This window comes from Lagenorhynchus albirostris, chromosome 19 (genome assembly GCF_949774975.1).
Source record: "Lagenorhynchus albirostris chromosome 19, mLagAlb1.1, whole genome shotgun sequence".
In the NCBI taxonomy this organism is placed as follows: Eukaryota; Metazoa; Chordata; class Mammalia; order Artiodactyla; family Delphinidae; genus Lagenorhynchus; species Lagenorhynchus albirostris.
Genome location: NC_083113.1, coordinates 10,475,638 through 10,502,135, shown reverse-complemented (window position 1 = coordinate 10,502,135; position 26,498 = coordinate 10,475,638). Strand labels below are relative to the sequence as shown.

General features: G+C 57.6%; 2 protein-coding genes and 1 non-coding gene across 3 annotated transcripts in view; 2 read left to right on the top strand and 1 right to left on the bottom strand.

The window, feature by feature from the left end:
• Window positions 1–722: 722 nt before the first annotated feature.
• Window positions 723–24,566, top strand: PPP5C (protein phosphatase 5 catalytic subunit). The gene is made up of 13 exons (XM_060132478.1): window positions 723–934; window positions 7,147–7,388; window positions 14,630–14,777; window positions 15,468–15,589; window positions 18,453–18,518; window positions 18,840–18,938; window positions 19,854–19,959; window positions 21,348–21,490; window positions 21,595–21,682; window positions 22,560–22,600; window positions 22,695–22,873; window positions 23,780–23,861; window positions 24,044–24,566. The coding sequence occupies exons 1-13, from the start codon at window positions 814–816 to the stop codon at window positions 24,104–24,106; spliced, it is 1,500 nt and encodes a 499-aa protein (XP_059988461.1). The 5' UTR covers window positions 723–813; the 3' UTR covers window positions 24,107–24,566.
• TRNAE-UUC (transfer RNA glutamic acid (anticodon UUC)) lies at window positions 16,781–16,852 on the bottom strand. The gene has a single exon. It is a non-coding gene; the product is annotated as a tRNA-Glu (tRNA).
• Window positions 24,567–24,709: 143 nt separating the features above from the next.
• The window catches only part of PNMA8A (PNMA family member 8A), a 37,389-nt gene continuing 35,600 nt past the window's right edge, over window positions 24,710–26,498 (top strand). The window contains exon 1 of the mRNA XM_060132479.1: window positions 24,710–24,960. The gene's annotated coding sequence lies outside the window, so the exon portion shown is untranslated. The remainder of the gene's footprint in view (window positions 24,961–26,498) is intronic.

Genomic DNA, 26,498 nt, shown 5'->3' with positions numbered 1-26,498 from the left:
GATAGTCGGGAATGGTGTACCGTGAATGAAGATTGGGGTTGGGAGTGGCATCTGGAGATGTTGCCTGAGGCTAAACTACTCAGGGTCTCTTAGGTCATCAGAAAAAGTCTGGGTTTTCTCCTAAGGGCACTGAGGAGCCATGGAAGGCTTGGTGACTGGGGCGTGAGGAAGGAGAAAGGAGATGGTGCAACAAACTTCTAAGCCTAGCTCAGGGCTAGGGGATCCAGGGCACCTTTAATTAATAACTTAGAAACACTGGCCCTTTCTGGTGTTGGTTTGAGAAACCGCCCATTTTTCAGAGAGGGGTAAGTGAGGCCCTAGAGAGGAAGGGAAGATTTCTTTGTTTAAGGTCACGCAGGTAAACTGACAGAAGGGCTTGACCCCCGGCTCCGGTTCCGCGTTGGGCATGGTGGTGCCTCGCAGAAAAGCCACACCCACCAGCAGCATTCGCAACCCACCTACCAACGGGAGAAGACGGCAGGGAAATCCCACTTTAAGACCCCGAGAAACTTCTGCGGCTCGGAACATGGAACTTTGGGAGACGGGGCCACGCCGGGCCTTTTTTGCCCGCGCGCCCCTTTTCGCCTTCCCCATTGGCTCATGCTAGGAAGGGCGCCGTCAGGGGGCCCTCTGGTCGCCTTCTCCGCGCGCTCTATGGCTAAAGCGCCCTGCGCAGGCGCGCGAAGGGAGCCTTCAGGGCCCGCGCTTTACGACACTTGTGCAGCAGCGGCAGCGGCAACTCGGCACTCCTTCGCGACGATTCGGCCGGGTGCCGCTGGCCGCGGTTGCCAGGGTGGGGGGTCGCTTTGCGGCATGGCGATGGCGGAGGGCGAGCGGACTGAGTGTGCTGAGCCCCCCCGGGACGAGCCCCCGGCTGATGGCGCTCTGAAGCGGGCAGAGGAGCTCAAGACGCAGGCCAACGACTACTTCAAAGGTACGCCCGCCCTGGAGGGAGCGAAGGAGGGTGGAGAGCGGCCCAGGTCAAGGGGTGCCGGGCCCGCGCGGAACCATGGCAACGAGGAGCGCCAGCCTGGGCGCGGGGCAGGCACTACCAAGTGACTGGGCGTGGGGAGGCCGAGGATGGCGCTACCAAGGGGCGACAGAGGGGCCTTCTGAGAGAAGGGGTGACATCTAGAAGTGGCGTACGGAGCGGGTGCTAAGTGGGGAGACTGAGGAAGGCGCTTCCAAGTATGAAACGGGAGGGGGACGGGAATGAGGGCACTACCAAATGTGAGACCCCAGAGGTGCCAGCTTATGGTGAGACCTGAAGAGGGCGCTACCAAGTAGTGACATGGGGCGGAGCAGTGATGGCGCTACCAAGTGGAGAGACACCAAGTGGGGGGGAGGGGGGAACTGTCCCAATAGAGCAGGAAATCATGGGAGTGGAGGATAGATAATTAGATGGGAGGGAAAGGAAGTAGGAGATTTGGGGTTACACCAGGAGAAAGGTTCTGGGAGTAGAGGTGAGGCAATCCCAAGAATAGTATGACTTAGGATCTTGGGAAAGAAAGGTGTGGGGGCACCCATTCATTCATTCATTCATTCATTACGTTTATTGAGCATCTGCTATGTGCTAAGGACCATGCTCGACGTTAGGGATGTAGCAGTAGATGAGACAGATGTAGCCCTACCCTTATATAGCTTGTAGTTTAGCAGAAGACTCAGACATTGAGTAAACACACAGATAAATATTAAAATACTTAGAAGCTGTGATGAGTCCTTTGGAAAAACCCCAACGTAGTGTGAAGTAGAGAATAAGGGTTAGAGGCTAGTACTTTAGAGAGGGCGGTCAAGGACGATCGTACTGAGGAAAAGGCATTTAAGTTGAGAAAGAGAATTGGGAAGGAGTGTCCCAGGTGGGTGGAGCTGCCTGTGCAAAGGCCCTGAGGTTGGGAATGAAAAGAGACTGGCTGGCTTGGCTGGAGATTTAACGAGTTAGTAGGGAAACAGGTACAAGATAAGCTTAGGACAGGGGCCAGTTCCTGTAGGGTGTCACAAGTCACTGCATAGATTAGTGTGGATTTGACTCTGCTATCCAAGAGGAGACATTGAGTAGGTAGACGGGCCAGTCTGGAAGTCTTTGGAGAGGGATTTGGGTATGATCAGCCTATGGGTGGACTGGAACACCCTGGGAATGGATGAGGTCACCTCAGAAGAGAAGGGGCCTAGTACGGAACCTCAAGGGATTCTAATGTTTAGGACAGAAGAGGCTGAGTAAGAGTGGTCAGTGAGGTGGAAGGAAAATCAGGAAAGTTGAGAGAAGAGAGTGCATCTAGAAGGAGGGGCTCTACCTGAGGTCGGATGCTGCCAAAGCGAGCACCGAGCATTGACCATTGGATTTGCCTCCATAACATGTTGGTGGTCGCCTTGACCAGAGCAGTTTCTAGGGGATGATAGCGATGGTAGCCAGAGGGAAGGGCGCTGAAGAGTGAATGGGAAATGAGGAAGTGGAGACAGCAATTGTTGACAAGGGTTTTGAGAATTTTGGTTCTGAGGGGGAGTGGAGAAATGGGGGGAGGGTGCTTTTTTTTTAAGAGTAAAAGAGACTAAGAGTATGGTCCTACAGAGAGAGTTGATCTTGCAGGAGAGAGAGGAGACCTACAGCAGCAGAGCCCTGGAGGAGGGGTGGGGCATGGGAGGAATCCAGAGCATTAGTGGAGAGCTGTCCTCTGGTGGGAGCACGAACAGATTTTAAGAGTGGGAAAGTCAGGTCAGGCCAGAGCAGCGAGAAGGAGGTGGGGCTGGTGAGAGGTGAGGCTGGAAGGTAGAGCCCTGGAGGCAGGTCAGGGACGTGATCCCAAGGGTGGTAGGAAGCCAACGAAGGTTTGAAGAGAGGAGCAACACTGTCTGATTAGTGCGTTTGAAGGCGATCCCCCAGCGGCCTTGTAGAGACTGGACCCAAGGGCAAGGCTGGAGACCAGGAAGGAGACTAGAATGGAGGACAGGTGAGTGGGGAGGGGGGTGGTGCCCGCTAGGCTGGAGAGACGGAAATCGACTCAAGAAATGTTTCAGAGGGAGAATGACAGCGGCCGCCTGGAGAGAGGGAGGAGGGAACCCCAGGCAGGAAGAGCTGGATGACAAAGGCCCAGAGGTGAGCCTGGCACCAAGGAAGTGAGTGGGGCTGGAGTGTAAGGGGCCAGAGGAGTTTATGGTGAGGCTGCAGGCAGGAGCCCGAGCTTTCCACCTGAGGACCCCGAGGAGCCGTGGCTGGTTCTGAGTGGGGAAGGACTGGATTGGGTTTGTGCTTCAGGAAGGCCCCTCGGGAGCGGCAGGAGGGGGCGTACGCTGGGAGAGCTGGGAGGAGGCTGGGGCAGGAACCTGGGCAGGAGAGGGTGAAGGCCAGACCAGGGCAGAGAGGGGTTCTCAGGGTGGAAGTGAGAGAATGGATTTGAGGGATGTTCCGGAGGCTGACATGACAGAACAGGGTGACTGCCTGGCTTTGGGGCTGGAGGGATCAGGTGTCCAGGACAGGGTCCAGTCTCCAGCTGGGGGTGGTGTGCAAGGTGGGGCTGTTCCTGCAGTGGGGCTCGAGAGGAGCAGCAAGTATGGGGGTGATGCTGTGGCGAGGGAAGAATTCTGGGAAACAGTAGGCCGTCGGGAAGGGCTCCTTGCCCTCCAGGACCTGGGATCTGAGCTCTTAGGAGGCCTGAGACTGGGCAGGTAGCCAGCGGTCCTGGCACTGAGCTGGAACGGAGGGGAATGCCCCTTCTGGTCCAGGTCCCTCGCTGTTTGGCAGGCAGCTGCAGGCGCAGAGCCCCAGTCTCCACGGCTGGGGGAATAGCAATGAAAAGAATAATTACAGCTCGCCTGAATTGAGCCCCCGTGGTGGCCAGGTACACCACTTTGTTTAATCCTCCCCCAGGTACTAGGTAGGAGCGGGCCTGTTTGTTTATAGAGGAAGCTGAGGCTCTGAGAAGTGAAACCGCTTGCCCAAGGTCAGGGTGTGTGAGCAGCACAGCCCGGATATCCCCCTTCCTCACCACGTGCTTGGCACCCACGTTCAGAGTCCTTAGCCACAGCCTCACCTGGAGCCGTCCTGGCCCCAGTGGGAGAAGAGGGGCCCCAGGGGCTCAACATGGTGGGAGAAGAGGGACCCAGGGGCTCAACATGGTGGGAGAAGAGGGGGCCCAGGGGCTCAACATGGTGGGAGAAGAGGGGGCCCAGGGGCTCAACATGGTGGGAGAAGAGGGGCCCAGGGGCTCAACATGGTGGGAGAAGAGGGGCCCCAGGCCCCCCGCCCCCATCAGCATGGCTGGATCACTTCTGTGAACTCAGGCCCATTCCAGAGGCCCTGGTGGGGCAGAGCCTGATCCCCAATGTCGTTCAGCTCTCTTCCCCTCTTTCTGGGCCTCATTGCCCCCCACCCCCTTCTGTAAAAAGAGAGGGGTTCTGTGTGACCCCCCAGGAGGCCTCTGAGTCTAAGAGTTTGTAGACAGGCTTAAGAGCTCAGGCTGCCTGGGTTCAAATCTTGTTTCTTCCTCTTACCTGCTGTGTGGCCCCTGGGCAAACCTTAACTTCTCTGCGCCTCAGTCTCGGCCTCTAAAATGGGGCCTCTCCTGAGGATTACATGCGTTCGTATTTGTCGAGCACACAGAGCAGGGCTGGGATCCGGTGCCGCTGGGTGTGTGCGAAGCACAGGCCCCTCCTGGTTGCTCTAGTCTCTTCTTCCTTTCATCTGGTCGTTTATTCACTTCTTTTACAAGCCTCCGCTGACCTCTTTCTCTGCTGTAGCCGCATTTCAGCCAGGAGTTCCTTTCACCCTCACAACCAGCCCATGAGGCAGGGCCGATTGTGGTTCCCGCAGTTCAGATGAGCACGCTGAGGCTGAGAGCGGGGAGGCTGTCTGCCCACGGTCTCGTGGTCGGGATCCTCAGAGCCAGATGTCCGGCTCCGAGACACCAGGCTCCCCACCGCATGCCGAACGGCCCGGCAAGAGCGCTGGCCAGTCTGCCTCTGGAGCCCAGCCGGGAGGCTGGAAGGAGCCCTCGAAGGTGTTGGTGTTCCAGGGAGGGTCAGTCAGACTTGGGCTGCCTGCTTCTGCCCTTGCGTGTTTCTGGGAAGTCCTGGGCTGCCCTCCAGCGCTCACCATCCTGGGGGACACACCCATCACCTAACGGTGCCTACCCAGAGGGGGCAGGGCTGGCATAGGGAAGCCCAGGAGCCGAGGCAGCCGGAGAGGTGCCTGATCCAGCCTGGGTGTCAAGGGAGGCTTCCCAAAGGAGGTGACACCCGAGCCATTTGAAAGATTGCCAGACGTCAGCCTGCAGGAGGAATCGCTGTTATGTTGTTCCTGGCATCTCCCAGCACCTGGCTTCTTTCTCTAGTGTAGGTGTGTCCTGTCTTTCTCTTTCTTTCATTCCTTCCTGCCTTCATTCAGGAACCATTCATGAAGCCTGGAATCCTCTTCTTCCATTCTTTTCACCTGGCGCACTCTTTCTCCTTCTCCAGGTCTCAGTTCCAGCATCCCCTCTGGGTTGCCCCAGTTGTAAAACACTCTGGGTCATCACTGCCTGGGGGTGGATCTGTGTGTGCTGTGTCACTCCCACCCCGCAACTGGACTGTGAGCCCAGGAGGGCAGGGCTGGGGGCTGCTGTGTCCTCAGACAGGGCAAGGGTTCAAAGAAGTAAGACAATCAGGGCCCCTGCCCTTATGGGGCTTAGGTTCAAATTGGGATGATGGATTATAAGCAAACAAAGGAAGCCATGGTTTATCAGATGGCTCTGGAGAAAAGACTAGTAGAAGTTAGGGCAGGAATTTTCATTTTAGGCTCAGTGTCTGGAGGACTCTGAAACTTTAGACCAGAGAGGGCACATAAGTTGCCCAAGGACACACGGCTAGTAAGGAGTGGAGCCAGCAATTGGGCCCAGGCTACCTGCCCCTGTGTCTGTGCCTGTCTCTATGCCAGGCTCCCACTGAGAGGCCACCTGGTACGGAGGATGAGAGTGGGAGCATTTGGGTCTTGGCCTGGCTCACAATTCCTGCCTGCCACTTTGTGTGTTGGGGTTTCCCTCTCAGAGCCACGCCTGGAAAATGGGGCTAATGCAGCTGTCCTCGGGGTTGCCGTGAGGGTTCGGTGAGGCGACTCATGCACCAAGAGCCCCACGTGGCACCTGGCACGTCATGGCCTCCGCAGTTCGGGCACACCTCCTAGCTGCGGCCTCCTGCCTGTTGAGTGGCCGTATGGGCAGGACCCAAGACAGCTCTGCAGATACAGACTGAGTGTTTGACCTTGAGCAAGACCTCTGTGGCTTGCTGTAAAGTGAGCACCAGACGGTGCTTATGCCGTGGGGATGTGAGGATTCCACAGGCTGAGATGTAACGTGCAAGGCATGGCCGTAGCTCATTTCAAATAAAATTGACCTTTCCCCTTGGCCAGATGTCACATCCTGTCACTCCACACTTAGAACATTGATGTCCACACCCAGCTCTGGCTGTGGTCTTTGGGATCTGTCCTGCCAGCCTCCCTGCCCTCATATCCTGCCCTCCCCCAGCTCACTCCACCCCAGCCACACCACCCTCTTGCTGGTCCTGGAACATAATGCGCTCTCCCCCCTTCCCTCGCCCCCCCAGGACCTTTGCACCTGCTGTTCCTTCTGTTGGGAATGCTCTTCCTCTGGTCTGGTTTGTCGCTTCCTTTGGGTCTCTGCTGAAGTGTCCCCTTCTTGAGACCTAAGTAGGTTCCTTTTCCTTCCCCACTTCCTGTTCTCCTACTGGAACCCCTCTTTGGGCTTGTTTACTTGCTTGGGGGGCTGGACAACCAGGGGGCTCAGGGAAGACTCACACTTGCTGGTTCACAGCCCAGGTCTGGCACTCAGTAGCATATCCTCTCCAGGCCATGGGGAACATTCAGTAAGACCCTCCTGAAGTCCTGGAAGAAGTATTGTCCACCTGGGGCCTTGGGGGGTGATGGTTGGGTGGGTGGGTGGGTGTGTGGAAGTGATTTGGGGTCTTAGGGATTTGGGCCTGAGGAGATAAGGCCTGTGCTAGGGTGGGACAGGTCAGGACAGGGAAGAGACGTTTCTGAGCTCAGCTGTGGACCTCAGTTTCCCCATTTGTAAATTGGGAAACTGGGCGAGTACCCAGCCCAGGGCCTCTTCTGGCTGGGCGGTGGCAGCCTTGCCTCATGCTTCTCCTCCATCTTCACAGCCAAGGACTATGAGAACGCGATCAAGTTCTACAGCCAGGCCATCGAGCTGAACCCCAGCCATGCCATCTACTATGGCAACCGCAGCCTGGCCTACCTGCGCACTGAGTGCTATGGCTACGCGCTGGCCGACGCCACGCGGGCCATCGAGATGGACAAGAAGTACATCAAGGGTTACTACCGCCGGGCCGCCAGCAACATGGCATTGGGCAAGTTCCGGGCCGCCCTGCGCGACTATGAGACGGTGAGCCAGGCCTCGGGGGGTGAGCCAGCTCCCAGCTTCTGAGCCAGGCGGGTGCTGAGGGCCGGGTGGGGGCAGGCTGGGGGAGGACGGCCTCTGTGTGTGCAGCTGGACTAGACGGGGAAGGTATGAGGGGGCCATTCACATGTTTACTTGCCGCTTGCTCATCCAACAGATGCCAGCCGGGCTCGTAGCCCAGCTCTGCCATCGTCGCCTGGTGACCTGGGACAAATTACCTGGCCTCTCTGTGCCTCCTTTCCCACATCTGTGAAATGGGAGGACAGTAAGACCTACCTCTCAGGGTTGCCGTGAAGAATAAATGAGCCTCTGCTTTCCAAGTGTTTAGAACTGCCCCTAGCATGTAGTCAGTGTTCTGTAATAATTAACTATTATGATAATTGTTGCTGTTATTGTTGGTGAACAAGAGGCACACAGCTCTCCTGGTGGAGCTTATAACTCGGAGGAGGGCAAAAAGCAAAGCCGTCATTGTGAGGGTACACAGAATCGTTGCAGGTGAGGATATGGGCCTGGGAGAAAATAGACGAGGGTGATATGCTGTAGAGGGAGCAAACGGGGGGTGTGTTTTAACGAGGTGACAAGGGAGGGGACCTAGAGGATGGCAAGAATTCACCAGTTCACTTGCTCATCTGCCACCCCATCACTGTAACTGCTCTGATGATAACGACAGTGGTAAGGACTCCCAGAGCACACGCCTTCGGGCCAGGCATGTTCGATACCCTTCTCGTCAGCTGGCTGAGGGACTCGTGAGGCAGCCCTGTGAGGTGGGAACTGTGATTACTCCCATCGTACAGATGGGGTGACTGAGGCCCAGAAGGCTCAAGTCCCCTGCCCACCAGCACGCGCAGGCGAACGGCAGAGCTGGGATCTGAACGCAGGCAGCCCGGCCCTCCGGCCCACTCTTTCCCCGCTGGAGAGAGTCGCTCCTCGAGAGCAGGGGTTTTGTTTATTCTGGTCATTGGGACGGTGCTTGGCATCCAACAGGGGCTTAGTGTTCGTTGAATGAATGATCACTCTGCCCCCGTCCCCGCAACGCACCCGGCACTCCCTCCTTTCATTGCATTTGTCACGCACTCTGAGCAGCTTCTGTTGTGTCGGGAGAGGCAGCAGGGAAGGCTGAGAGCCACAGGCTGCAGTTGGAGGGAGCCAGGGCAGACGGTTGGGGCTGGCTGCTGGCCCGGAGAGGAGGGCGGCTGTCAGGCCAAGTGCAGCCTCCAGCCAGGCGCTGGGCCGGGGGCACCTGTGTCAGGGTCGGGCAGAGGCCTGAAGGAAGAGATAATTGAGAGACTGAGGGGCAGAATGGAGGAGGGGGCTGGGGTGACCCCCCGGGAGGAGGACGGAGGAAGGAGCAGCAGAACAGAGCCCTTGCAAGCGTGGGCTCCCAGGCCGTTCCCCAGCCAAACCTCTCCCTCGTCCCTTGGCGTCCTCATTTGGAGAAGGGTGACAAGAGGAGTGGCCACCTCCTGGGCGGCTGTTGGGCTCTGGTGAGGTGGTGTGCATAACGATCATAGGGCTGGAGGGCTCTGTAGTGAGTAACTCGGAAGACAGGTGGGGTTGGATGGGGACAGGGCTTTCCTGCAGGTCCCCAAATGGGGGGAGGGGCCTGGAGGAGATGGGAGGGGGCAGGAGATGAGAGGAACCCCAAGCACAGGTCTGCGGCACAGCTCTGGCCCAAACTGGGGCCTCGCCCCACATGTTCCATGAGGCTGAGAGGTCACTTGCAGCCGTCTTGTGGGCGTACTGCATCTGAGTCTTCTCCCGGGCCTTGCGGATGCCCTGGGGGCCGGGTCACGGCCCATTTCCCTGTGAGGGCTTTGCCAGCAGCCCTGGGGAGCCCCTGCACGAGCCTGAGATCCTTGTCCACCTGGGCCAGCCGCCCGCCTGCAGGCCGTCCTTTCTGACACGTTTCATCCGACTCTGGGTGCAGGGCAGAGGGCTGGGCCCTGGGGTGGCTCCCCATCCAGTCTCTGCCTCCAGGGCTACCTTGGGACGTGCTGGAGTTTCACGGAGGATGTGCCCAGGCCCCCTCTTAGGTCATGGCATCCTCGGAGGCGGAACCAAGATGTGACCGTGGTTAAACGAAGAGCCTGAGGCTGTGTCTCACAGCAGCCTGGGCCCTCGGGTGAAGGACCCTTCTTTTCTCAGCCTCAGTTTCCTCACCTGCATACTTACTGTGGGCCTAGCTCTGCTGTGAGCTCTTGACGTGCTTTTTACAAGAAGGAAAATGCGTTCAATCCATTCTGCAAGAAGGAAAAAGAGGTCTAGAGAGAGGAAGTCCCTCCTCCGAGGTCACCCAGCAGCGAAGTGGCAGGGCTGAGACTTGAACCCATAGTCCACGCTCGTAATGGTTAGTGGGCCGTGAAGTCAGTGTAACAGTTTGAGACCAGCACTTCTGTCTTCATCAAATAGAATAGAGAAGAAGACAGCAGTTCATTGTTTGGAGGAAGTACGTATATATTTGTGAAAGAGTATTTTTCATTTATGTGACTACGGATGCGTATTAGGTGTGATAAAATATATACTTCTTACTGTGAGTCATAGTCTCAAATTCTGAAGGTCACTCATGCAGGGGCTGGAGGCGCCGGCTCCGCGGTCAGGACGCCCGGCTATGAGCTGTGTATCTCTGAGAGCTTTGGACCTTCGGCCTCAGTGTCCTCATCTGTAAACGGAAGAGAACAGCAGAGCCTGCCTCAGTGGCCTTGTGAGGATTCGGCAAGAGTAGTACGTTCAGAGTAGGGCCTGCCCCTGCTCAGTACTGGGTGCGCTTTCTCCTGGGGGTGTCTGGGGAGAGGCTGCGGCCCCCAGGAAGGGCCGTGTGCAGGCACAGGGCCTTGTTAGGGGGCGGGGACGTGGGGGCGCCTGTCTTCTGCTCTCCCTCCAGGGCAGGAGCTGATCTCCCCTTTCCATGGGTCCATGTTGAATCCCCCCACCAATGCCCCTCATCTCCAAGCTCATCCTTTCCGGGGGACTCTGGCTCCAGGATTCCCCGCCCCCTCATTGGGTCCTCTTCTCAGAAGATTCCACCTGTGTTCTTTCCCGTCTGTGGCTGGAACTCAGGTGGTGACTCACACGGGCCCGGGCCGGATCTGGGGGACTCCTTCAGCACTCCTCACCCTCTCCTGGGATTTTTGGGGTTTGGTTTGTAATATGGTTTGCATTTGGGTTTCTTCTTACAGCATAGCCCAGCACAGTCAGTTAGCAGTGCGTTTTGCCTCGCTAGCCTGTACGAACGCCCGTTCCCCTAAGGTGTGGACGTATGATAGTAACAGGAACGGTCACAGCTGACACCTGACACGGCGCTCTCAGGGGCCGGGTGCGCTGGTGACCTTCGTGCTGTGAAAACTCATGTGATCTTCATGACAACCCTACGCAGTGGGGACTCTTACTATCCCTGATTTACAGGTGAGAAGACCAAGGCCCAGAGAGTAGTCACTGCCCCAAGGTCCCGCAGCCAGGAAGGGACAGCCTGGTCCCAGACTTGGTGGCATAATCATCGCCCTTAGCTCAGGCAGCGTACTCCGATGGTCTCACCCTGATTTATTATGGAAGGAGTGCTGGTGTGACCTCCTAGATGAATTCACTGGAGGGTCTCGACCCATGGGGTGAAAACCCTAGTGTCCTGCTTCCCACTGCCTCCCCCAGACCCCTGGCTTCCTTGGTTGCCCATGTGCCACTGGCAGGCGTGGCCTCTCTCTGGGCTGCATCCCATCACCTCTACATTGGAAATAGTCATAATGGCTCACAACCCATTGTCACGTGGGTCCCCTGAAGTGAGCTCTTGCTCCTTCACCTCAGTTGTAAACCCGAGCCGTTGTGAAAAATAGTCTGGTAAGTTTGGGCAACTCGTTTGGGGGCAAAATCTCATCTGAACTGATAGGCCGTTGGTGGTCTTGTTTGCCCCCATGTAGTGCGACTAGAAGTTTCACCGCAGAAACGGGAGTGTGTGTGGTTACCGGGTGCCACCCGGACTTGCTGGAGGTGTCCTGTAACATACAGCACGCGGGTGCACTGTGTCACCTTTCTAAAATCCGAAGAGTTCCCAATTCCCAAACACACGCAGCCCCCGTGGCTTCACGTGGGGATCACAAGCCTATGTTATCATTTCATTGATTCGAGTCGTTGTAGTTACTGCCTGTGAATACTCCCAGCTGAAAATACCACTTTTTAAAAGCAGCTTTTTATTTTGAGAACGTTGTAGCTTCACACGCAGCCGTGAGAGGTAATACAGAGATCCCACTCTCCCAGTTTTCCCCAGTGACGTATCTGGCATCACTATCAGAATCTGGATACTGACACGGATACAACCCAGATCCCACTTTTTTTTTTTTTTTTTTTTTTTTTGCGGTACGCGGGCCTCTCACTGTTGTGGCCTCTCCCGTTGCGGAGCACAGGCTCCGGACGCACAGGCTCAGCGCCCATGGCTTACGGGCCCAGCCACTCCGCGGCATGTGGGATCTTCCCGGACCGGGGCACGGACCTGTGTCCCCTGCATCGGCAGGCGGACTCTCAACCACTGTGCCACCAGGGAAGCCCCCAGATCCCACTTTTTAAAGAAAAGTCCAGCATTCGCTTCTGACCCAACAGGCCTTGGGACCCACTAGGCCCCTCCAACCTGGAGCAAACGACCTTCCCCAGGAGCGGGAGCCTGGCAGGGTCACTTCCCTTTCCCAGCCAGGCAGCCAGTTATAGTAGCAGTCGCAGCAGCCCCAGGCCCTGGCACAGGCGCTCGCTCGCTGCTGAGCCCTGTGATGGGCCTGATGTTAAATTCTCACAGCTACCCTCCACCTCTCCAGCCTCCCTCGCTTTCTAGAAGCTGAGGGAGGCTGGAGAAGTAGGGCTGCCTGCCCTGGAAGGCCTGGATACAGACCCTGGAGGCCTGGCCCCAGAGCCTGCACTCATGACCACGACGGTGTCTCCCTGGAGGCCGCGCAGGGCACCGTGGGGACGGTGGCAGCGGTAGGGAGGGGAGCACATCCCAGCGTGCTGGGGGAGCAGGATCTCAAGCAGCAAGAGAGCTGAATCCTGGCTTCTCGGTCAGTGACCTCACCTCTCTGGGCCTCAGTTTCCTAATCTGTCAAGTGGAGATGTGATAACATCACATAGAGCTGCTCTAGGATACAGTGAGCAAGGTAATTGCTCACAACATCAGCCGCGTGATGAGCGTTCGAACACTTAGCTGTGTCCCGGTGCCGCTGCTGCTGTCGCTGCTCCCGCCCCTCTGTTCCCGGGATCGTCGGCGTTTGCCTGCATCCCGCACCCCAGCCTCTGAGCTGTCTGCGAACAGGGTAGTGGCTCAGAGGGAATGCTTAGTGGGGCATCCATCCACTCCGGGCATTCGTTCACAGCTGGGACTCGGCCTCAGCCCTGCCCTCGTGGCCATGGCCGCCTTGCAGTGGGGAGGCAGACCCATCTCCAGCAGTGCTCCGGGCTGGGGCGGGCGGGGGGAGCCCAGGGCCCTGTGTGAGCCCAGAGCGGGTGCCTGACCCAGCCTGGGGGAGAGGGGAAAGGGGAGCTGAGACCTGGAGGAGGAGGAGGGACTAGAAAGTTGCTGGAGGTAGAAATGAGGTGCTCTGGGCCAGGGGCAGCCTGTACGAGGCCTGGAGTTGAGAAGGAGCTGGTGCTTGGGGACTTGGGAGTTTGGTCTGGCTGGTAGTGCTGGGCAAACAGAGAACGTGGAGGGGTGGGCGGGCCTGTGGGCCAGGCCCAGTGGTGGTTGGGACTTCGTTCTGCGGTGTGGACTCGTAAGGTCTCCTTGGTGGGGAGGACTCCAGGGAAGGTCTGGTGCTGCCTTTCTCCCAAGCCTCGCACTGCACCCCTACCCTGGGTGGAGCTGCCTGGCAGGGTGCCCTAGCCTGAGCCTGCCCCGAACCAGCTTCCTGCCCCGCTCCTGGCCTGCACACCCATTCTCAGGGGCGTGAGCCACACTGACCCTCAGGGGTTGTTAGCAGATGCCTTTTCCCAGGCTTCTGACTCACTCTGCCAGGCTTTCCAACCGGGGGGCATCCCTGCCCTTGAGGGCCAGCCCTGGCACACCGCTTTCGGCCCCCCCGGCACAGGAGCTGTGGGAGTCCGCTCCTGGGGAGGCCAACGGGGTGCGCAGGTCAGGCAGGGTCCACTAATAGTTACAGGAACAGTTACAGATAACTAAACTGAGGCTCAGAGGGGTGAATTCACTTGCCCAGGGTCACCCAGCAAGTAAGTAGCAGAGCTGGGATCTGAATGCAGCCCTGCCTGCCTCTCAGCTTGGAGGATCAGAGCTTTTAGGAAGCGGGGTAGAAGGTAAGGAGAGCGGAGAGGACAGGCTCCTTTTCCTGAGAGCTGAGTGTGTCCCAAAGCCGTATGCCTGCCGCTTCCTCCTTACGATCTCATTTAATGAATGCAGCAGCCCACGAGAGGGGGCATTGAAGAGCAGCCTACGCTAATGTGGACTTGACTCACGCCTGGCACCGCTGCACACACTTCACAAGTGTTCACTTGTTTAGTCCTCCCAGCCCCCAGGGTAGAAACACTGTCACCTCTACCTTACACAGGAGGAAACTGAGGGAACTCACTTGTCCTGGGTCTCCCCAGAGCCCAAGATTGAACAAGGGCCACATCACCACGAGGTGCCCGCTGCTGCCCACAGAGCCCAGGCTGCATGCCAGGCCCTGTGTATCACCCCCAACAGCCCTGGCAGGTGGAGCCTGTCATCTCCCCCATCTTGCAGATGAGAAAACTTAGGCTCAGCGAGTCCGGGTTATCCAGCAAGTCATTGCCTCTTCAGATGAGTCTGGGCTGTAAATTATGACTTTGGATCCGGCCCACCCTTTCCTGTCAATCCCACCCTCCTTGGTATTGACTGTAACGGTATCAGTAAAGTGCATCTCAGCCCGCTCTGATTCCAATGAGGAGGCTGAAGTGGGGCCAGTTTTATTCTGATGATGGTCAGAGCTAAGATTTATTAAGAGCATCTGCGTGGGTTGGCACGTTTACCCACCCGGCAGCCCTGTGTGGGCAGCTCTGTCAGGCCCAGTTTGGGGATGCAGAAGCTGAGGGCCAGAGGTGAAGCGAGCCCAGGCTTGCACCCCTAGTGCACCCGGCACGGGTGCTCTGCTCAGCAGTCGTGAAGCCCCGGGCCAGGCAGGCCGAGGGCAGCCGCGGCGTCCCCGTCTCCCTATGGCCCCGACCCCGGCCTGGGTGTTGATGCCTCTTTCCTTCCCTCCCCTCTCACCCACCCACGCACCCAGGTGGTGAAGGTGAAGCCCCACGACAAGGATGCCAAGATGAAATACCAGGAATGCAACAAGATCGTGAAGCAGAAGGCCTTCGAGCGGGCCATCGCAGGTGACGAGCACAAGCGCTCCGTCGTGGACTCACTCGACATCGAGAGCATGAGTAAGTCAGGCCTGGGTGCCCCGCTGTGCCCATCCCAGAGCATTCCTCGTCTTTGCCTGAGCCCTCCATTCCCAGTGCATGCTGGGGCGCAGGGGGGATGGGGCTCAGTGGTGCCTCTGGTGCCCGTCCCCACACGCTGTCTGTTGCTCCTTCGCCTGCGCTTCTGGGGACTCCACAGTCCAGAGCTGGGTCTGGAGGTTCCGGATTCGGGCGAGCTTCCCTGCTGTACCACCCACCCTGCCCTCCACAGTTGCATTCACCCGTCACGGGCCTCCTGTGTCTGGTTTGTCCGTAGGTCCTCTGGGCGCTCAGCTGAGTCTGTCATTCATTCCACAGATGGTTATTGGGCACCTAATAGGTGCCACTGTTCTAGGCACTGGGGACACAGCTGAGAACAAAACAGCCCCTGCCCTCCTGGAGCTGGTGTCCTAGTGGGGAGAGAGGATTGACTAGTCAGTTAACAGTGTCAAGTGCTATCAAGTCCAGTCGAGGAGAGGGCCTTTGAGCTGACCTGAACGGAAGGAGCGGGCCATGAGAGGACCCGGCCGGGGAGTGGCATCTTCTCTCACTCCATCCCCCTCTCAACCTGTGTGTCCAGCGCCATCTGCCCCGTGCCTGGGAGCCAGGCCCCACTTCCCACCCTCACAGTGGCCATGGCCACTGACTCTCATCCCCCCATTCACACACCAGCCATCGAGGATGAGTACAGCGGACCCAAGCTTGAGGACGGCAAAGTGACAATCACTTTCATGAAAGAGCTCATGCAGTGGTACAAGGACCAGAAGAAACTGCACCGGAAATGCGCCTACCAGGTAACGCCCCTGTCGAGGGCTGAACGCGCCTGTGACCCCAGGATAGCATCACAGCCGGGCCTGAACCCCATCACAGGGCACGAGAGGAGAAGGGTGGTACCGGCAGCGAACACTTGCTGAGCCCGTGGTGTGCCTGGCGCCCTGCAAATGCATTCTTTATTTCTAGCATTTCCATTGGGTTATTTTTTTCAGTAGCTTTCATCTCTCTGCCCCATATGTTCATGCATGTCATTTACCTTTTCTGCTAGATCCTTTAACACATTTTTTTCATAGTTATTTTAAAGTCTCTGTCTGGATGTTCCCCCATCTCTGGGTCTGCTTCCGTCGTGTGCTCTCTGCGTCTTATAATTTTTTATTGTGTGCCAGACAGCTTGTGTAAAAGAGTAGTAGCGACTGAGGCAAAACTTCCCTTCAGGAAACGGCAGGGCCTGATTCTGTCGGGCTGCTATTGTGAGGGTCTGTGTCCATCTCATCTGCAGTTTAGGGGCAGGTCTTATTGGACTTAGTTCACCGCCGGTTTCAGGTGTCTTCAGAGTGGAAGCAGGACTCTCCCGTCAGCAGGGCTTGGGATCTCAGCCCTGGCAAAATCCCAGGGATGTCTTTATGCTGTAAAGTCTCCAGCTTTTGGAACTGGAGGAAAGCGCTCTGATTTTCAGCCCCGCTGCCAAGATGGGGTGGCTGGGGAGTTCTCTGCCTTCCGGTCTCACCCCCACTTTCGTGCCTCAGATGGCCTCTCTCCACCACGCCGCCTTGCGCCTCGCCTTCTGGGTGGCTGTGGGAGAGAATCCGAGGGCGAGGGTGGAGGCCTGCGGCGGGGCCCCTCAGGGCTCTGTAATGCCAGCCCACGCAGGCACGAGGGTTCTGCTGGCTTCCCCTCAGCCTTGAAGGGTCTTGCCCTCCTGGCGCGCTGCCAGGAGGGATGCAGTCATGGTCCCTTTCTCCCAGGGAAGGGTTTCTCACCGTTACTGCCTGCAGTTTGATTAATTTAGGTTTCTTTGTGTCCTTGCTCTCAGATGTTTCAGGGGGTTTTTTGTTTGTTCCTTTGTTTTTGTTTCTTTTTTGGCTTGTTCTCGTCATTAGGGCAAGAATGACAGTCTTGCACAAACTCTTTACATTCTGACCTGAAGTGGGCATCGCCTACTTTTTTTTTTTTTTTCCCAGGCCCTGCTGTGCAGCTTGTGGGATTCTTAATTCCCCGACCGGGGATTGAACCCAGGCCCTGGCAGTGAAAGTGCCAAGTCCTAACCACTGGACCACCAAGGAATTCCCTCCTCTTCTCTTTAACACTCTGTTTTCCCAGCTTTGTATTTAGAAAATTGTCAAGCCTACAGAAGAGTCAAAAGAACAGTGTGGTTAACATCATACCCCTTTCACACCTAGGTTCACCGTTAACGTTTTGACACATTCACTTCATCTTTCTATGTATATGGGTGTGTAGATACACATACACTTCCTTCTTTTTCCTGAACCATTTGAGAATAAGTTGCATCATAATCTGTATCCCCTAAAAACAGGACATTCTCCTACGTGACTATGATTTAGTCATCCCACCTTAGTAATTTAGTACCAATACAATAATACTGACTAATGCAAACAGTCCACAGGCTGTCCATAAGATTTGCAAACACTGTCAGGTGTACATGACATTGTCAAGGTCATCTTCAATCTGAAAGAACTAATACTCTGTGTTTCTAGACAAATATTTTAATTTTCCCCAGTTTTTTCCCCCCAGACATTCTTTTTAGCTGTTTTTAAAAAAAAAAAAAAAAAAAAAATCCAAAATCCGGGGAATTCCCTGGCAGTCCAGTGGTTAGGACTCTGTGCTTTCACTGCCGAGGACCTGTGTTCAATCCCTGGTTGGGGAGCTAAGAATCCCACAAGCTGTGTGGTGTGGCCAAAAATAATAATAATAAAATATAAAATAAAATCCAGAATCCACTGAAGGATCAGTTACTGCATATGACCTGCCTTTTTAACCTTTTTTTCATCTAGAGCAGTCTCAAGCCTTTGTGGGAGATTTTCGTGACATTGACATTTAGACGTTTCCAAGCCAGTTGTTTTATAAAATGTTCCACATCTGGCTTCATCCTATGTGTTTCTTCATGATGCTGATTGTTTTTGGTTTTTTTTTAACATTTTTATTGGAGTGTCATTGCTTTACAATGGTGTGTTAGTTTCTGCTTTATAACAAAGTGAACCAGCTATACATATACATATATCCCCATATCTCCTTCCTCTTGCGTCTCCCTCCCACCCTCCCTATCCCACCCCTCTAAGGTGGTCACAAAGCACCGAGCTGATCTCCCTGTGCTATGCGGCTGCTTCCCACTAGCTATCTATTTTACATTTGGTAGTATATATAAGTCCATGCCACTCTCTCACTTCGTCCCAGCTTACCCTTCCCCCTCCCTGTGTCCTCAGGTCCCTTCTCTATGTCTGCATCTTTATTCCTGTCCTGCCCCCAGGTTCTTCAGAACCAATTTTTTTTTTTTAGATTCCATATATATGTGTTAGCATACGGTATTTATTTTTCTCTTTCTGACTTACTTCACTCTGTATGACAGTCTCTAGGTCCATCCATGCTGATTGTTTTAAGAGAAACCAAGAATCTAGGTTTTCCCATGAAATAATCCTGATGTTTAAATACCGCATGAGACACTCAGGTCACAGCTTGGGGGCCGCCTCTGTTCCCGGCCAGCACCCGCGCAGCCAGGCCTCCCCTGCCCCTTCCTCTCCTCTCCCCTCCCCGCCTCTCCCTCACCCTCAGCCCAGCAGCGTCTCCTGGCCAGTACAGTCTCTCTGGGGCTGGGGTGGGCGGCAGGCCCTCCAGCTGGCCCCACTCACAGCCTGCCCTGCCTTCCAGATTCTGGTACAGGTCAAAGAGGTCCTCTCCAAGCTGAGCACACTCGTGGAGACCACGCTCAAAGAGGTGCGCGCTGGGGGCAGTGTGCGGGCAGGCGGGCCGGGGCGGGTGGCTCCCTGGCTGGGGAGGGGCCACGGAGCTCAGAAACTCACAGACCCACCGGGCTTGGTCTGCCTTCTCTCTCCCTGACGTCTGCCCTCCTCACCCACCCTGTCTCTCTCCTCCTGGCTGTCTCTCTCCTCCCCTCTTCATTTCTGTGCCTTACGCCTGTGTGTTCTGCACGGTTCTTCTCGGTCTGCTGTGACCTCTCACCCCTCCCCTCGCTCCTCCCCCCTCCCCACATCTCTCTCTGGGCCCCTCCCTCTCCGGTGGCCTCTTTTCTTCCAGACAGAGAAGATTACAGTGTGCGGGGACACCCACGGCCAGTTCTATGACCTCCTCAACATATTTGAGCTCAACGGTTTACCCTCGGACACCAACCCCTACGTATCCTTCCTCGGAAGGGCAGGCCCCTCCCCTGCCCCGCCTCCCGGGTATGGGGTGCAGGAGGGAGAGGACCCCCTGCCTGGGAAACAGGCGTGGGCCTGAGGAGGGAGAGAGGCCTGAGTGCTTGCTCTGACACTGAGCGGGGGCGGAGCGGCTGGCGGCCTTGCGCTCCGGGCTCTGGGACCAGACCGGTCAGGGCCAGTCCCCGCCTGCTGTGTGACCTGGGCAGGTGGCCAGTGTGTCCGAGCCCCAGCTTCTCCCCAGCGTGAAAGAGGGCTGGATGTGTGTGTTACAAGAGCATATACGTGGGGCGCCTGGCCCAGCCCACACCTGGCTTCCCTCTTGGTTGTGCCGTTTTCCAGCTATGGCTGTGGCAGGTCACTTCACCTCGCAGTTCCTCGGGTTCCTCGTTTGTAAAATGGGGAGAAGAGATAGTGGTAAAGTGGGCTTCCCTCATCGGGCTGCTGAGAGGAATAGTGTGTTAACACCTGTGACGTGCTCAGTGGCCCACGGTCCATGCTGAATAAGTATTTGCTCGTGTTATAACTGCCTGATGAATGGCCACTGGGTGGGGCTACCAGGCCTGTGCAGTGTCGGCTGGGAGGGCCTGTGTCCCATTTGCCCTATGGCTTTGGGCCTATACTGGGGGGAGAGCTGAAGCCGGCTGACCACCTGGGGTCTCCCCCCTGCCATCAGTTTCCCTGAGGAGCAGACGAGGTTGGAGATCTTAGTACCATCCCGAGGCTCGGAGAGGCCAAGCTGCTGGGCCAGACCTATGCAGTGAGGAGAGACGAAAGCCCAGATGCCCCAAGCCCTGCTGGCATTCTCGACCCCAGGGCAGTGCCTACAGGAGCCGGGGTGGAGGGGCTGAGGAGGGAGCAGTCCCCCCCACCCTTGTTTTCCTTAGCAGAGCAGATATTTAATGGCGACTTCGTGGACCGCGGCTCCTTCTCCGTAGAAGTGATCCTCACCCTTTTCGGCTTTAAGCTCCTGTACCCTGATCACTTTCACCTACTTCGAGGTGAGCTGGGAGGCAGCAGGGTCTGGGGTCAGTGTGGGGACCTGGGCAGAGCCCTCGCTTTTTCCTCTGTGAGCCTCCTATTTCTTATTTAAGAAGTGGGGATACCGGTTGCAGGTGTGTTTGTTTTGTATCTTCACTGAGATCATGCACGGGCCTGCCCTGTAAGGTTGGGCAGGTTGTGCACTGTGCAGTGGCATCACGTTAATGGAGCTCTGTGGGCCCTGGTGAGGACTTGGTCATGGGAGGGCTCTGAGCAGAGGAGGGTCAGGGGCTCTCTCTGGTGTTGAGAGGATCCCTTGGGCCTCTGTGTGGGGAACAAACCAAGGGCTGAGAGTGGGAGCAGGGAGACTGGTGGTGGCTGGACCCGGGTGGGAACAGTGGTTGGATTGGGGCGCACTTTTCAAAGTAGAACCCAGAGTGTTTGCCAGTGGGCTGGATGAGGGTGTGAGAGAAAGAAGGGGTCAAAGGGGGTACTCCAAGGTTTTGACTGGAGCATCTGGAGGGCTGTGGCTGCCACTGACAGATGCGGGGACAGGAAGAGCAGGATGTAGGCTGAAAGATGGGGAGCTTGGCTCTGGATGTGGCTGTGAGACTGAGAGATGTCTGGGGGCACCCGGGGGCTGTAAAGTGTGGGTTCCTCAGCGTACATGTGGTATTGGGCAGGATGAGCTCACCAGGGAGTGAGGGCCGCCGGCGGAGGACCTGCCCGCTGAGAGGTGGGGCGGTGAGCGGAAGGTGCAGCCAGGAGAGGGGGAGAACCAGGAGGAAGTGAGGGCAGCGGGCTGGGTTGGGGGCTCCTGGGGGCACGAGTGCTGACAGCGGGCAGGTTCACAGCCAGGTTTGGGGGGTTCTTGCAGCAGGACCTGGCATGTGGCAGATGCTCGATGAGCGCCTGCTGCAGCCTTGGGGGCCTGGCAGCTTCCTTGTCTCCCCCAAGCCCCGGGAGGGAGGAATGAGATTGCGGGTGGGAAGATAAAAGCACGGCGTGGGGCTGGCCCACAGCAGGCATTCTGCAGGGGGCCTCTTCTTTGTCAATACCTCCCCCTCCTTGGTACTTCCTGCCCAAAACGTACGGCAGGTCCTTCAAGAAGGAGCCCAAGGCTCACAGGGGCAAGGGACAGGCCTCTGGTCACTTGGGATCGGGGCCAGGGCTGAACCCAGGCCTCACCCACTCCGTGATGATCAGTGCAGGCCTGGGCCTTGTGGCCATGTGCCTTCTCAGCCCGTTTGCCCCTCTAGAAAGGGGCCGGGTTTCTGGGAGGGACCAGTGAGCTGCTGTGTGGATGCCATTGGCTTGGGGCCACCAGGCTGTCCTCAGCCTTGGCCGGGGTCTGAGCCAGAGGGCACCCAGCGGTGCTGAGGTTTCTCTTTGTCCTGCTGTCGGCCAGGCAACCATGAGACAGACAACATGAACCAGATCTACGGCTTTGAGGGTGAGGTGAAGGCCAAGTACACAGCCCAGATGTACGAGCTCTTCAGCGAGGTGTTCGAGTGGCTCCCGCTGGCCCAGTGTATCAATGGCAGAGTGCTGGTGAGGCAGGCCCGCCCCCGCCGCCGCTATGAGGTGCAGCGAGTCAGAGGGCTGAGGTGTGGCTGGCCCCTGCCCTCACGCTGCTGTTCCCACCTGAACCCCAGATCATGCACGGGGGCTTGTTCAGTGAAGACGGCGTCACCCTGGACGACATCAGGAAGATCGAGCGGAGTCGGCAGCCCCCAGATTCAGGTGACTGGGGAAGGCTGGGGACAGCCCCTCCCTCCTGGGGCTCGGGGGCTCCAGCCCTGCCCCGATGGGCTTTGCGCCCTCGGCAAGAGACAGCAAGGCTGAGCCTCAGTTTCCTGACCTGTAACTTGGGTCAGTGCACCTCCCTCGTGAGGCAGTGCTGGCCGGGGAGCATGAGTGTCCGCAGCACACGGCGGTCATTTATTTATTTATTTGTGAGTTCACCTGCTGCCCCTGGAGTGATGTGATGGGGACAGACAGCAGAGTGTTAGCCACACACAGCTGTGGGGAGAGGGTGTGTGTGGAGTGGTGAGGTAGCGGGCGGTGGGAGGGCCTCCTGGGGACACCACGCGAACACCGACAGGGCAGGAGGAGGAGGTGCCTTCTCGCAGGAGTGCGGCCGGGCAAGTGCGGGGCGCAGAGGGGCTGGTGAGGCCAGAGCCTGTCCGGCCTCACAGGTCCGGGTGAAGAGCTTGGTCTTTGTTCCTAGGGCAGTGGGAGCCACAGAGGCTTGAGCAACAGAGGGACCTGGTCAGAACTGCAGTGTTAAAAGCTCCCTCCAGGGACTTCCCTGGCCCCAGGGCGGTCCAGTGGTTGGGACTCCGCGCTCCACTGTAGGGGGCTCGGGTTGCATCCCTGGTGGGGGAACTATGATCCTGCATGCTGCGTGGTGCGGCTAAAAAAAAACAACAACAAAGAAACGCTCCCTCCAGCTTTGGGGCCCTAATGGATTGAATGGGGTCTGGTCCCGGGGGAAGGTCAGCGGGGAGGCGAGCAGCGGCTCAGAGTCCTGTCTCACGTGCCCCACGCCTGCCCCGCGGCGGACGGCCCCTCCCCTGCCCTCCGTCAGGCCCCGACGCTCCCCTCTGCTCCCTTCCAGGTCCCATGTGCGACCTGCTCTGGTCGGACCCTCAGCCGCAGGTCAGTCTGCCCGGGGCCGTGGCCAGCAGGTGCGGGCTGTGGGCAGAGCGGGCGGGTTGGAGCAGCAGGCACCCTGAGCTCCCTGTCTCCCCAGAACGGGCGCTCGGTCAGCAAGCGGGGTGTGAGTTGCCAGTTCGGGCCCGACGTCACCAAGGCCTTCCTAGAGGAGAACAACCTGGACTACATCATCCGTAGCCATGAGGTCAAGGCCGAGGGCTATGAGGTGGCACACGGCGGGCGCTGCGTCACCGTCTTCTCTGCCCCCAACTACTGGTACGTCCCCACCTGCCCCACCCATCTGGTGGTTTTCTTTTTTTAACTTTTTGTGATAGAAAATTCCAAGGATACATAAGAGTAGATAAAATAGTATGATGAACGCCCACGTACCTGTCACCCAGGTTCAACAGTTACCAGCTCTCACCACCCCTCCCGTGGGCTATTGTAAAGCAAACCCCAGGCATTCTCGCTTCTACCCGTTGTTGCCCTAGTATATTTCTGAAAGAAGGAAGTCTTCTTTTCTGTGTGTAATTGTGATACCACTGTCACACCTTCTAAAGAGGTCACCTGAACCCAGCCAGAGTTCCATTTCCCCACGTCTCTCATCAACGTCTCATTTTAGTCGATTTCTTCCAAGCAGGACCCAAACAAGGGCCACGTTTTCAGTCTCCTGATCTTCGAGTTGCCTGTTCTTCTTGCCCTCCCCCTTGCTGGTTTTTGGTTGAAGAAACCAGAGTCTCTTGTGCTCTGGCCGTTCCATCCCCGGGTGGCCGGACACCACGTTCCTCTGTCCCCTGTGTTTCCTGTTGACTAGAGCCGGGGCATGGTCAGCCTGGAGACCAGGTTTTGGCAAGAGTCCTGCCTCTGTGGGGCTGCCCGTGCCCTCTGCCCATCCTGTCAGGAAGGCCCTCTGCCGGCCCTGCTCCCTGGGCCCTCTCCTCCCCGCCCCCGGCTCCCACGTGGCCCTCTCTCCCCCTCATCCCCACGCCTCCTGCCTCGGCCCCCTGGGCCCCTCTTCACCTGGATTCCTCTCTCTTGCCTGGTGAGCCTCTGTCCGTCCGTGTCCTTGACTCTGTCCAGGGCTCTTCTCCCTCCCTCTCCCTGCCCCGCCTCCTCCTTGATGCCCCAGGCCCACCCAGCCTCTGATGGACCACACCGGCCCTTCTGCCCTTGTCCCCGCAGCGACCAGATGGGGAACAAAGCTGCCTACATCCACCTCCGGGGCTCTGACCTGCGGCCCCAGTTCCACCAGTTCACAGCAGTGGTGAGTCACCCCCTTGGGTCCCCTGCTCTCCCTGGCCTGGGCCCCGGGGGGAAGAGGCTCTTACGAGTGCATAACGGCTCTCAGGGGTAGGGCTGGTTTCTGCATCTGGTGCTCAGAAGACCCTCCTCCACGCGCCGGCCCATTTCTGTCTGTGTCTAACCTGTGTGCCTCTGGTTTCTCAGCCTCATCCCGACGTCAAGCCCATGGCCTATGCCAGCACGCTGCTGCAGTTAGGGATGATGTGAGGCCCACGTGGCAGGGGCCCTGCTCCCCATCCGACCCCAGGCCCGGCCCAGGGCAACGTTGGAACCCCCTTTTACTTTGTAAAGTTTGTATTTATTCCCCTTTAGGTTTGCAGAGGGGGTGGGGGGCTGGCCAGATGGTCTGCTCCCTGGACAAAGAAGAAGGAGGTGGAGAGGCGGAGGGTGGGGCACCGAGCCGGCATTCTGGAGGGAGGCCAGCACTGCTGGGGGGGGCGGGGCCCAGAGGCTTCCCCGCCCCCTTGCTTGCGTGGCCCCTCCCCTGCTAAAGCAATAGGTCCCCGCCGTGGGAAGACCCCTGGAAGGAGGGTCATCAGGGAGGCCTCACCTGCACCTCACCCGCTCCTGGCAGCCCCAGGGCGGGGCTAGGCTGGGGCTCACCCCCTTCCCGGCTCTTTTATGTCTGTAATTAATTATGTTAAAATAAAGTCATTATTGTAAGTCAGCTTGTCTCCGATGGTGGAGCCTCGGGAGCTGCTGGGATGGGGGTGACCGCTTCATAAAGTCCTGTCCCCTCATCTCTCATCTCCCTGGGGCACCCTGGAGCTGGACAGGCCGGTCTTGGGGCCAGCCAGCCAAGCAGCCCCTTTGCCCATCATAGTGGGCTCCTGAGGGAGAGTTCTGCTGCCTGGGACAGAGAACCCCCATCAGCGGCTCACGTGCAGGTGGGGAGACCAGGGCAGAGCAGAAGCTCCTCCTTCCCTCTGCCGATCCCCGTCAGCAAGTGTTCACTGAGGCTGCTCACAGCCCAGCGGGGCAGAGCCCTCTTGGGCAGGCCAGCCTCGGTCCTTACATCACGCAACGAAGCAGACGTCTCCACCCGCCATGGAAGACTGGAGGTATTTTCTACCACTTCCCCTTTTATTCTCCATCAGAGGTTACCGTTGAACCCCATTCAGGCTGCTCTCCCGGGCTTGGGCCACTGGAGAGATGTCTGTTTTTAAGTCTGAGCTCTTTTGGATCCACCTTTTCCAGATGACAGCAGATGGAGGGGTGGAGTCCGGGTGAGTACCTTGACCCCTCAGGTGCCCCCCCCCCCCGGCCCGGGGGACAGAAATGAGGTGATCTCAGTCCTAATTCTGTTTCGGCATTCAGAGAGGTCCTGCGGGTAGGTCCTCTTCTCCACGGCAAGTCAGTGTTGCAGTGGATGTGAATGAACCACCTTCCAGCGGGTATGCACTGGGCTGTCCTGAGGAAAATAGGCACGAGTCCCAGTGTGCCAGGTGCATTTACTTCCCATGGGAAACAAGTGTTCTGAGGAGCCCTTCAGACCTCCAGGGGGAATTCCAGCGGGCGGGGCGCCCGGCATCCGGGTGTTGTGATTACTCCTGCTGGTAACCCAGGAGTTCAGGAGTCCCCAGGCCCACCCTCATGTTCAGTCATTTGCTAGAAGAACTCACAGAACCCAGAAAAGCTGTTACACGCACGGTTAGTTTGTCACAGCAAGGAAAAAAAAATCAGCAAAGAGAAGAGGCACACAGGGCGGAGCCCAGGAGAGATCAGCCGCGGGTTTCCGGTTGTCTCTGCCAGTGAAGTCACACGGATAGCGCTGCTTTCTCCCAGCAGCCATGTGACAGCACGCACAGGGAAGGTCACCTGGGCCTTGGTTTTCAGGGTCTGTACTGGGCTTGGTCACGTTGGCCACCCATCCCACATGGCGGACCTTAGTCTCCAGAGAGACTAGCCGATGCCGTGTGGCCCAGGGTCCCCAGCATAAATCTCGGGTATAGGCCACCTGGATAAAAAAAGACCCTTATCTGGGAGGATGTTCCCAGGGCTTAGAGCCCCGCCTTGGCCAGACCTTTCTTTGGGCGAGGTGAATCCTTTACTGCATAGCAAACCCTAAAACTCACTTTAAACACACACATACACACCCCTCCCCCCACCCCCGTCTTTTCTGTTTCATGGGTTGACAGGGCGGCCGTGCAGTTCTCACTTGAAGTCTCAGGCATTTGTGGTCGGTCAGGTGGCCTCTGGGCCTGGACTCACCTGAAGACTGGCCTGGCTGGATGTCCAGGATGGCTCACTCCCACGCCTGGCGGCTGGGGCAGGCTACTGGCTGGGAACTGTGGCTGGAGTGCCCACACTGGCCTTCCCTGTGGCCCGGGCTTCTCACAGCACGGCAGCCGGGGCCCACCAGGGAGCATCCTGGATGCCCAGAGAGAAGCCGCAGGACCTCACGACCCGGTCTCGGAAGTCCCGATGCATCCCCTCCCCCACATCGTGTCCATCGACCACGTCATCTAGACCGACCCAGATTCCAGGGGCTGGGGAAACAGGTGGGGGCACTGTACCAGTCCCCTCCCCGGAACACTGCCTGCCACGCGAGGCCTCACCGAGGCCCATGTGGACAGCACCTTCAGGGGAAGTTTTTTAA